The sequence below is a fragment of the Xiphophorus couchianus genome, chromosome 18 (assembly GCF_001444195.1).
Source record: "Xiphophorus couchianus chromosome 18, X_couchianus-1.0, whole genome shotgun sequence".
Taxonomy (NCBI): domain Eukaryota; kingdom Metazoa; phylum Chordata; class Actinopteri; order Cyprinodontiformes; family Poeciliidae; genus Xiphophorus; species Xiphophorus couchianus.
This window is the reverse complement of record NC_040245.1, coordinates 25152514-25164669: the sequence shown is the minus strand read 5'-3', so window position 1 is coordinate 25164669 and position 12156 is coordinate 25152514. Positions and strand designations below refer to the sequence as shown.

At 38.1% G+C, this 12156-nt stretch overlaps 1 protein-coding gene across 8 annotated transcripts in view; it reads right to left on the bottom strand.

The window, feature by feature from the left end:
* The window catches only part of picalmb (phosphatidylinositol binding clathrin assembly protein b), a 28722-nt gene extending 24318 nt beyond the window's left edge, over window positions 1–4404 (bottom strand). For all 8 annotated transcript variants that reach the window (XM_028044760.1, XM_028044762.1, XM_028044764.1 and 5 more), the window contains exon 1: window positions 4275–4404. In XM_028044760.1, coding sequence (XP_027900561.1) covers window positions 4275–4404 — 130 coding nt within the window. The remainder of the gene's footprint in view (window positions 1–4274) is intronic.
* Between the last annotated feature and the right edge of the window lie 7752 nt (window positions 4405–12156).

Genomic DNA, 12156 nt, shown 5'->3' with positions numbered 1-12156 from the left:
AAATTACAGCTTACTTAATTTACTTTCTCGATTTTGCATTAGCAACACAAAATATCTGAAAGTCGTTTGAAGCTACCTTTGCTCATTTTTATATTACGCAACAGCTGCAGGTGTTTTTAACTCAAGTATTGACAGAAGAAAATTACACCCGTCAGGATAACACATTCTGCTGAGCGATAAATCTTTCCGAAAGTTATTGCGGTAAACGATGATGTTGTTGTTTTGAGAAAATCTTCCAGTAACATAATGATAACGGCATAACAATGCAAGAACACATTCTCAAAGATCAATGAACTTGAAATGCTAATGAACATTCGACACTGGAAGTGGAAGACATTTTAAAAAATATACAAAATAAATAAAATGAATAATGAATTCTCTGAACAAAGTTGTCCTTAAAAAACAAAGAAGAAGAAAAAAAAAGGCTAGTTGATACCGTTGCACCAGACTGAAGACTTTTGTCAACCAGTTTTTGGTAGGAAGTTTGAGATAAAAGACAAAAATTATAAATCATGGAAATTATTGAGTTTGTTTTGATTTATCTTGCGATTAATTGATTGATCACTTATTGCAACAGGCCTATGGAAAATAAAAACTTATAACATATACCATTTTTATGCTCTTCATAAGTAACTACACTTATCTACTTTTAGTGGCACACCTATTCACAGCATGATGACATGTATTTCTACCCTTATGTAACAGGAAGACGACTGGGTTTCCTTCACAGACACAAAATAACCTTTTAAACTTTTCATAAGTTCCTCCTGTTTGCCACCACAAACAACCAAAAACCAATAATATGTTAACATAATAAAAAAATAAAATAGCTACTAGCTGCCTTAGAATAAGCTAGCAGTCTGACAACATTCACTCATCTCACAATTAGGGAGCAACCTCAGCGACAACACGCGTGCAAAACCTGCAACATGCAACACAATAACTTATTATAACCAGCTCAGAGAGCCACTTTCAGCCGTTTCAGTCCACAAAGCGCTGTGATGAGTTCGCAGTCTGACAACACACAGGGTTTATTGTGGCTGAACTTCACCCATCACACTGGAGCGCCAACAAAAACCACCTTAATTGCCGCCATTGCGTTTGCAAGCAACCGTCGATATGCAGAAAATTGCACAATTGCTCTTGTGCCGAGCAGAGGCCGCCTCTTCCGTGATTCACGTGAGAAAGGAAGCGCCTTCCGCAACCCTGGGCCACAGTCTGTGTCCTTACAGTCACCTCCATGTTTCTGAAGCAGAAAACCACAGCTTGTATCGCATTACAGCAGTGCATGTATCAGACATACATTCCAGGTCTGTGGATTTTTGTTCTGTTTTTATGTAAAAATTCACTCAAAGTAATGGTTTGCTCCACAATTCCTATATTGTTTTTTTATTTTTTCGATGGTTTAAAAATCAAGCACAAATATCTAACAGTACGCTAGCTTGAAACATCATAAAGACAAAAAGTGATTGTGCACAAAATGAAATAAAATGTCTAGGCGAGGCATCAACATAAGGCGGAAAATCAGGTATTTAATTAAATGTTGCTTTGCATTTAAAGTCAACTTCTTTATTGTGTCAAAGTTGTTGTTGATATAACATCCTCTTATTTGAAAGGGGCAGTATTATGTATTCTTCAGCCATATTGTGCAATTTCATTGCAAAATCAACTTACAATGTTGCTTTAATGCTGTATGTATTAACCATGACTTTAAAGAAATTTGACTATGCAATTTAATGCCATAAAATTGAGCCCCTGTCTCTTTAAGAAGCTCTTGCTCTTTCTGACACTCTGCATTCAGGAAGTCATCACAACAAAGTTCCCCCATAAAGCCTTTAACAATGTTTTACCAGCATTGCACTTACTTGAGAAAGAACAAATCATTCAATGCATAGTTAAAATGTTTGTCCCAAAGAGAAGAAAACTAATTTTTGTCATTGAACCAGTGTGGAACATTTTATTTACAAAAGGAAATGGTATAAAAGTTGACAATTAAGAAAATTAATCTATAAAAAACATAAAAATACCATGCTAAGAGAGATGTACTCTATTAGCATTTCATAAAGTAGGGAAAATGTATGACAACCAAAACCTTTGCTCCCCATCAGGCCCCCACTATATTCACCAACTTATATCCCTTAGAACTGACTGAAAATGTCAGGTACAAAACAACCTAAACTAAACACAAATTGGCGAATGAGGGGAAATTACATTTATAACCTGTTACTCTAATATTATATTTTATATATAAAAAAAATTAAGATGGTGACATTTAATCATCAAAACATTCTCCTTTCACACATATTTCTGCTCCAATTAGTGTGTTTTACAAGAAATACAAAATAGTACTCAATTATATGGTGAGGCTGCATTTTACCTTTTTTAATGACTTACTGATAAATGCTTATACGCTAATCATAAAGTTGGATAACAATACAGTTTGATCCATCTGTATATTATAATTTTCAAGCAGAACGTCAACTAAGCAAAGGAATTCACCAAAATTAACTTTTTGTGCACTTTCACTAATCCAATGTTAGCTCTAAAATTCATACATTTGTATTTTGATAGTCTGAAACCTGTTTAAAATGATTCAGTTCTGGCTTGACTTGTACAAAAGCTGATCAAAGGTATTCCTTAAATCTAGTTACATTTTTTCTGACCACTGACAAAAACTGTTTCAATGTAAATTGAGAGGGGGAAAAAAAGAAAAACAATGACGAATTTCAGAATTCCAAGCTCTGTTAATTTTTAACTTTGTTAAATTTCACATTCCTTAAAATCAATAGTGTTCCAGAAACAATAATATGTTCAGATATAGAGCCATTTTCAAAATTTTGCTAGCATGCATATCGAAAGCAATTAAGCAAATAATATTTATCCAATTGAAAAAGGTATTGCTGAACATTTTACAGTAGTATCCGAAACACCCAAATTATTCAAAGCATTTTGATACATCTTGAGTTTTATGCAAAGGGGGCCTACAGCTCAGAAAAACAAAAGCAAAAAAAATTGTAAAGATCAGAAAAGGAAGCTCAGTGGAGCTATAAGAGCTGTTGGGAGACCAATATATTCTGCTCAATGTCACCAACAACCTTGGGAAAGCTCTTACTATTACAGTAAATTTGTAGAAGTTCAACAAAAGTGCTGAAATTAGTAGAAAATAAGTACAATCTAATTAGTTGCTCTAAACTATAACAATTACTCTACTTTAAAACTGAATTCATGCATAGCCAGGCCTATAATCCAGATATAAAAGACCCAAGCTCAAACAATCCTAGGAAATAAGTTATTATTACTTCTTAATGTTTTCCAAAATAAGTACAATGTGCACAAAATGTTTTATAGAACGCAAACAAGAGCAAAAGTTCTGAAAATAGCTCAAAGGATGACTAATGGTATAACTTTCAGACTATGCTCTCTAAAATGTGGACAACTTGGGCATTTTTTACTAACTGTGTAAATTAAATTTCTCCTTAAGCCTCCCAAAACTTGCAACAGGTAAGTTAATAATGTTAACTTATACCTTGAGCGGGCCCTGGTTTCAGGTCGCAACTTTTAGTTTCAGAGAAATGACCTCAGAATGTTGGACTTTAAAATGCTATACTTTTCATAATCTCTAACCTACACACATAATCTTTATATCACATTACATTATTTTGAATGAGCTTTTAAATGAAATCATTTACTTTGACAAACACCTGTCATAAAAATAACACTAACCCTTACATGGCTGCTTGAAAGCAGTGAAATAGTCATTTACTCAAGTAACAATTTGTATGCCAACTCCATCTTAGGAGCTGTATCAATCACTCATTTTCAATTTTTAAAACATATAATGCACCCAAATCGGGAATTTTGATATTTTAAGACCCGTAGAAACAACGTAGTGCTTTGTAATGTACAAAGCACCACGACACACGTTCAAGCTATGTGTCAAGTATTGGAGACAGAACCAGGTAGCCTGATAAGCTAATATGACAACTAACGTAATGAAAGGAGTAGAAAACACTACTGAAGCGTTAATACAACATACTATAGCATCAAGACAAATTAAACACCCATTATTAGAATATCAACAAGGCATGTGGTCGCCGTGAAAACATTATAATCCCCCTGTCATGAGCAGCATCTGCTAGCATGTAGCCTCCGGTGAGGCTTTGAGGCCTTCTCCTAGCTTCCACCATCGCCATAACTGAGCCCGGCTTCATTTGGGAGCAGCTACGCCGTGGTTTTAACTTTCAACCAGGAGCGAACAGTGCAGACATACTCACAATCCAAATGTTTCTTCTTTGGGCCCATAATTTCGTGCGTGGTGGCCTTGCATACTGTTTTCGACACCGCGGATCCCGTTACACTGTGCTGGGCTGCCGTTATCCGGTCCGTAATGCTCTGTCCCGACATCTTCGCTTTACTCAATGAAACAAAAGACTCAAAAAAAAAACGTGAAGCCCGAACGGCTTTAGTCTCCGAAGTTAGATTTTCGTTTCCCCAGCTGTTTAAAAAAAATGAAATTTGATATCCACCTCCTCCTTAGCCTCTCAAGACCCCCCCTTTTTCCCACCTCGCTCGGAGGAAAGAAAAATCAAAACTAGGCTATGGCAGCCGCGGACCAGGGGAGGGCGGAATATAAAGGAAATCGAAATCTGGCAACAATAAATATATATAAAAAATATATAGACTAGATTTTTTTTTCAGGCAGGGTCAATCCCGATTCATTCGGATTTTAGAAAAGACTGAGAGGTTTCTTTCGCTGACTCATTCGACCCGGGTCTCTGTCTCGCTCTCATCCCGATGTAGCACACCGGATCCCTGCCTCCGCCGCTCCGCAAGTCGTCGTTGTCGCCGCCGCTCCTCCTCCTCCTCTCCCTGTTCTCCCTCCTCCTACTGCCCGCTGCTGCTCAGCGTCAAAGCGCCGTGAAAAGGAGGAGAAAAAAAAAAAAGAGGACCTCTGAGAACGGGAAATGGCGGGTCTGTTCTGCTTGGCTCTCATGAACACCACCCAGCAGCAGGCCTACAATCAGAACCTGCACGGCTCGATTCTGCAGAACACTCCGCGGAGAATGTGTGGTTGTGCATAGATCAGCTATGTGGGGGGGAGAAATAACCAAATTCTCAATCTGTCAAGCCTAGATGGATGAAGCCTGTGCTCAATCTGAGTAATGGATGTAGCTCATTGGGAAGCAACACAACAGGCCTAAGTGAAAGAAGGAACCAGAACGTTCTGGTTCATTCTAAATAAACTTAAGTGTATTTTACATGGATTTTACGTTAAACACAAACACAAAGGAGTAAACGGTTTCCAAAATGTTGCCAAATAAATCCAAAAAAGTGGTAACCCCTTTTATTCCAATTCCCCTCAATAAAATCCAATCCATCTAACTACCTTTAAAAAAATGAGCTAATTAGCATAGTCCACCTGTGTGTGATTTATTCTCTGGATAAATGAAGCTCTTTTGGAAAGGCTTGCCCATAGGGACCAAGCACAGCATAGGTCAATGTTAAAGTTGTGTTGAGGTTCAAGTCCAGGTTAGGTTATAAAACACTCTAGAGCTGTGCAGTCGACCTCAGGTGTGTGTCTTCTACCCACTACTCTGGTCTCAGGTTTTGCAGATGCCACCATCGTGATCCAGAACAATGATGCTTCCACTTACAGATAGGAAGTTGAACAGCTAGGGCACAGGAGTGGTCTGAACCAGCTGCAGCTTAATCCGCTCGAAACTGTGGAAATGATTTCAGACTTACTGAGAACGAACACCCGTCGTCATCCATGACATCATGCTCACTGTGGATCACTTCAGATATTTAGGAACCACCCCTTTCTTGGGATCTGAGTTAGCCTTACACTGCTCGGTAGAATAGTAAAGGTTGTAGTTGCTGATGCATCTCGACAAGTACAACCTTCCACAGGATCTGCTGGTCAACTTGTACACTGCCAGACTCTGTACTGAATCTTTCCTGTGTACAGGTCCAAACTCCAACAGCAATCAGGTCTGCAGAGTGGATAATTGTGGCTGGCATTCCCTCTATACAGGAATTGTTCAAGTCTAGGGTTAGAGAAAGAGCAGCATGGGCAACCAGCATCTCTGCAGACCCCACACATTCTGGACACAAACTGCTTAGACCTTTACCTTTAGCTCAACGCTATTAGCAAGTGCTGTTAGCAAAAACCAGTCTCCACAGAGGCAGCTTCTTCTCCCAGGATGTCTCTGATGCACACAACCTCTCACTGGGTGCTTTATATTTTTCCTCTGTGAGTGCATATAAATATATTCAATGTCCGTACATTATACATGTGAAACCAAGGTCAAATTCCTTGTTTGTGCACATAATTTTGCTCACTAAAGACGTTTCTAATTTCAGTTCATCATCTAAAAATGGAACGAGTAACGCACAACAGCAGACCTATAGTCTAGGCAGTCCAGCTAAACTCCATAGGTGGAAGGATTTGTCAATAGAATTAGTATTAATCAGTCAGGGTGTTTTTGTATGAATGATGATATGGGCAAGCTTTATTCTGCACCCCTTGAAATACCTGCCAATTTATTGCACTGTTAAATATAAAAAGATTACTCTGCAAAAGCATCTTTTCAATAACTTTACTATTAGGGTTTTAATTTGGCAGTTTCTCTATAACTTTCAGTTTTCCAATGTGTTCTTAATGCCTTGACAGCTTTAATTCTCAGTTTTTGTGTTTTCTAAAAGTAAGAGTTATATTTTCACCAATCTCTCTGTGTTTTAAAGAATCTGTGCTCTGTGAAAGTGATACTGTTCAGGTTTGATGAGTCTGCATAGACTGTTTGAGATGTTGAACTTTAGGTTAATCAAATGCCGTCCAGAGTTCTTAAAACCTCAACACCAATATAGACTTCGTTGTTCTGCGTCATTAAAAGCCATCAAATAAAATATTATGTAAAAATAAGCAAGAAAAATGAAACAGAAGACTTGCCTGGGTTGCAACTGATTGACGTTTTTTCCCCAGGAGAGGCAAGATAAGAAAAAAATAATAATAAACCACACAAAATTCCCATAGAGTTTACCACAAGCCATGCGAGGAATACATCCAATATGTAGAAGGGATTGCTCTGGTAAGATGTTACCAAAATCAAACCTTTCAGTTGATTAGTAAATGATTTTCTGCTTAGAACAAACACTGAACACTTCTTCTTCTTCTTCTTCTTCACATACGCACTAAAGTCACATAAAATTCCAACAGAATACATTGAAGTTTGTGTTTTCAACGTGACAAAATGTGAAACGGGAATGAATACGTCTGGCGGTGTACGTACCTACGACTTCATAAGTCGCTTCTGCATTTCAGTGCGACAGCATTGGGGGTAACATTCTTCTTTAAGCAAACTAAATGAACACCACTCAGAGGGAAGCCCAGCACTCCGAGGTTGCAGGTGGCATCTCTTGCTGTGCTTCTGCATTGCCGGGGAGTGCAACTTCAGTGCCAGGGAAGCAAGCAGGATCAATACACTCATTCAGAAGGCTGGTATCATTTGTGGTTGGAAGCCAGAGACCTTTTGATTCAGTGAACAAACGGCTCTCCTTCACCGACACCCCATTCTGAGGCTCGTCATGACTCGCACCACAGAAGGATAAAGGCCGCTTTAAGAAATCTCTCCTGCCTTCAGCAACCGTCTCTTCTTTGGCTTGTTGCGTCTCTGCGATGGTGGCGATTTTTACACATAGGTCAACAATTTGTGCGACTGATACTGGATGTTGGTGCATCAGGGTTAATGGGTCTGGAAACAAAAATATCATTATTGGCAAAAACCTGTGGAAACCACGTTTTCTTCAGGTGCGCGGTTGCTTTTAGTAAGTTATTCAGTAAAATTATATGTATATTTTTTGGTCTTTCTTTCAAAGACAGCATTTTGAATTTTCCATGTTAAAAAAACATAAATTATACGTAAAGTTCACAATGTGCTTTATTAGTACAGACCCTTCTCCCTAATCTGCTGCAAGTGTCAGTACAATGTGAAAGTTGGATAATGTCGCTGCCACATGCTGTACACACAGAATCACAATTCTGGTTATTCAACTACTTTATTGCAAACTGCTTGTAAGAATCCATTGTATAGTACAGAATGTCTACACAGTTTTTAAAAAAATGATTATTTTCTTGAGCAAATAGAATCCGACAGGCTCGGCATGCGTTCGTATTCAACTCCCCTGAGTCAATAACCTGCATTTACAGCTAGAGTATTCCACATTTTCATTAGCTTTGGCATTTTTGCTCATTCAACTTTGAAAAACAACTCAAGATCTGACGGTTTGAATGGAGATTGTCTGAAAAGCAATTTTACAAGTTTTGGTACAAATTCTTCATAGGCCTGTACTTTGACTGGGCCATTTTAACACATGGATATGCTTTGATCTAATAGCCTATTTTAACTCTGCTTGTATTTTTAAGGTTGGCCTGCATTATGCGTTGCTTTCTCTTGGTCTGTTATAGAAAATCCAGATGAAATATATTATAATGTGTGTTTTGTAATGTGATGAAAAATGGAAATGTTCAAGGGTTGTGAAGGTCATGCCAGTTTAGTATCTCAGTGTATTGCAAGCGTGGCTCTTGTCGAAAGTTATGTTATCTGTGCTGAAGGCCATGATACGACCACATAACTCCTCAGAGTCTGGTCTTTGGATTGGTTAAGTAATAATCTTTTGTATCCTTCTTTGTACCAAGCACTATTGACATTTTCAAAGCAAAGATCTGGAATACTGATTTGCCTGACCTCAATTTCGTTTTTGCTTCATGCGACAATGACCTTTACCCAGATGCTTTTAAAACATCTGCTGCTGTAGCTGCATTGCTTTTTGATTAATACAATTAAAGTTTAGGTCAATGTGAGGATCAGTGTTTTTTTTTAATTGCTTTTTGTTTTAATTTCAATAACTGCTATTTTTGATTTTTTTTTTTTCTTTTCTGATTTCATCTAACCGTTGAGGTATTTCAAATTTTCTGTTGTTGTTCCGTAAGCAAGAAAGAAATTAGCTTAAAAAACTAACATTGTACAACTATTGTAATCGCTCAAAATAACCTGATAATTTGTAGAATTTTTTGGTACCAAAATGTAGCTTCTTACATTTTCATTTAGTCTTAAATATCCCCACTAACCTGGACCCGGCCCACTTCACTTAAAGAGAAAAATCCCTCCCCACATGCTGCAGTCCCCACCCGGCTTCATCTACTCGGAGCTCAAGAACACCTTCGCAAGAATTTTGTTTATTAGTTTCACCTGGGCATTTATCTCAATCTTGCCAAAACAGGTTGTGGCGAAGCGGTTGCTGTTGTGTCCACAAGCAGGTGAGTTTCTGACAGTACAACAGCAGCCTTTGTGCAACACGTGAAAACAACTATTGCAAACAAAGGCCACAATGAGGTGTGCTGATCCCCTTACTAATTCACACATGACTAGTCAGCCAGTTTCTCCAGTGACTGGAGAGAATTCACTGTGCTTCAATTTTTTCACATTTTATGTTGCAGCCTTATTCCAAATTGTATTAAATGAGTCTCTTTCCTCAAAATTTTACACACAAATACGCCGTTATGACAATGTGGGGGGCGGGGACCAACACAATTTACATAAGTATTCACAACCTTTTACTTATGTATTTTCCAGGCACATGGTGCAATTTTGTAGCACAATCAAGTAACAATGTTACCTTCAATTGTAAAAGCTGTATACATCAAACATGACTTTAAATAAAGTTGACTTCCTAATTTGACGCCTTGAAATTGGCCTCTGTCTCTTTAAGAAGCTTCCAACAGTGATTCTCATTTTGCCGTTTACAACCTTTGTTAGGGCTGAGAAGTAGTTTGAATGATGAGCTCAGCAAACCTGTGGTATTGAGGTATTTGCGTGCAGAATTTTGAGGAAGGAGATAAATTTGATAACATTTGGAAGTGAGGCGCTGCAAGTTCATTAAAGATCAGAATCTGCCATGTGTTGTCAATCACTCACTCTTTCCATATATTTATCTCCAGGACTAGTTTTGACTGCCTGTAGTTGTGAAATTTCCTCTTGCAAAACATGTGCAGGAAGTGTTAGTCATTACTTTCTATTTGTCACTTTTTATGGCTGAATAAGCACCCTAGTGATTTCCTGCAATGTTTTGCAATGCACTTTTTTTTTCTTGCCCAAAGTCCACCATGTTAAAACACAGTAAGCATCATTTAAAGCATGGCTTCAATTTTAATTTCTACATACCGCAGAATTGGACCGTCTTGCACATTTTTGCTTGTTAGTAGATTATACTGTATGTCATACTCTAAAATCTAAAATGCTTATCTTTGCTTGGTCGCCAAGGGACCTGTGCTTTTCTCCTTTAAAAAATAAATAAATAAAATATGGTAATAAAAGAATTGCTGTTCAAGTTTTCCAAATCTGATCAATTTTTTAAAAAGAATATGCTATGTTTGTAAATGTTCTTTTCTGATACTGTTTAATGCACTTCTGTTTGTAATTTTACTTGATTGCTGCAAAGAGTGTTTAGAAAAGTGCTATTCAAATAAAATTTATTATTGCACATGACTAATTGGAAGCATTTTAGGAAAATAATGACTACATAAAATAGATGAGAAGTGATTGAATCTCCTTGATGTCCTCTCTGCATGAAGTGTCATTAAGCTGGCTCACCTGCTCTGGTTCTGCCCAATATTTACTGAATTTTAGACTACAGTTTTTCAGTGCTTTTCTAGATCACAATCATGGAACATCAAACCCAATCACAACCTGAAAACAACTGGATGCTTCTCGGCGTCACGTCGGCTTCTGCTCTGTGTTCACATGGCTGTGAGTCTTGGGATGGTGATGGCAACGAAACAAATTGCCTTCATTTAGAAATGTGTTATTGAACTCAGTTTTGCATGCTGGCTAAATGAGATGTTGGTCGTACTATAAATGACCAAAAAACCCCAGAAGCCACGACAAGTTTGAGAGAATGTGAACAGTCATTATATTGTTCCACGCTTGACGGGATAGCATTAAACTTTATGAGTTTCGTTTTGCATAGCTGTTTATTTTTAAGAGTTAAGCCTTTTTCATGAATAGATATACTTACCATAACTGCTTTTTGGTTAACACTGATTAACTTTGTTTGTGTTTTCAATACTGATATAGAGTTTATCTAAAAACGGAATATTATGTCATGTTACAATGTTAATCCTTCATCAAAAACAATGAGTGTCGCTTTGATTCTTTCGTGCACGTTTGATAAATCCTTGAATCTCCCGTGGCAACAATACAGGGGTGCCTAAACGTTTACTCATACAAAGCTCCGCCCATTTCCACAAAGCTGCAGTCTTTTTTATTTCCTTCAGTTGACAAAGACGTTTTCTCAATTTCAGTTTTAGTTATTTCGTTAGCTTTAGTTAGCCATAGTCACCTTGCACTGGACAGCAGATCCCTGAAGTTATGAATTCAATCAGAAGTCGTGTGCATTCTGTAGAACTATTCCCACGTTTGAATTAAGTCTTGCTTTAAAATAGACTTACTGTTCAATGTTGCTCAAATGGCAGCTGAGCCTTCATGAGTAGGAATGAACTCACGAGGAGAATTTACATTCGAATGTACTAATTTCTGAATATCAAACAGTAAAAAGTCTTAAATTAAATATCTCGCATTCCATGTCTGAAAATACCTCATGTGACCCTTTTCTTGCAGCCCGGTTCTTAAAAGCTGCCAGGGCGCGAGGCGCTTTGAGCTGCAGCTACGACAACCAGAGTCCACTGTGAAAGCTTGATCTTTGAGGAGGGATTTCAGATTTCCTGTCCTCTCCGTTGGCAGCCGTTCTCTTCCGAAGAAAGACAAGCGGTCGACTTGCAGGGTTCTTTGCTAATTCAGCGCACGCACACCTGCCAGCTAATAAAGGTTTACTGACACACTGCTCACCCTGTCCACTCCTTTCATTCGCACCAGATCAACCTTGTTTAGTGTGGAGATGGAGCACACGACTTGTGCTGGTGTCGTTGTTACTAAGAGTTGCAGATATTTTCAGCAGTTATTTTGGTGTGGACCTACACACAGCGTGTTCTATGACATCTAATTTCTTTGGTGTCGATCAAAGTTGTTGAAAGGTCAGTCATTAACAGGTAAAAGGCAGACCAGACATCCTGTCGGTCGCAAGCTTAGAAGGAAAATGTAT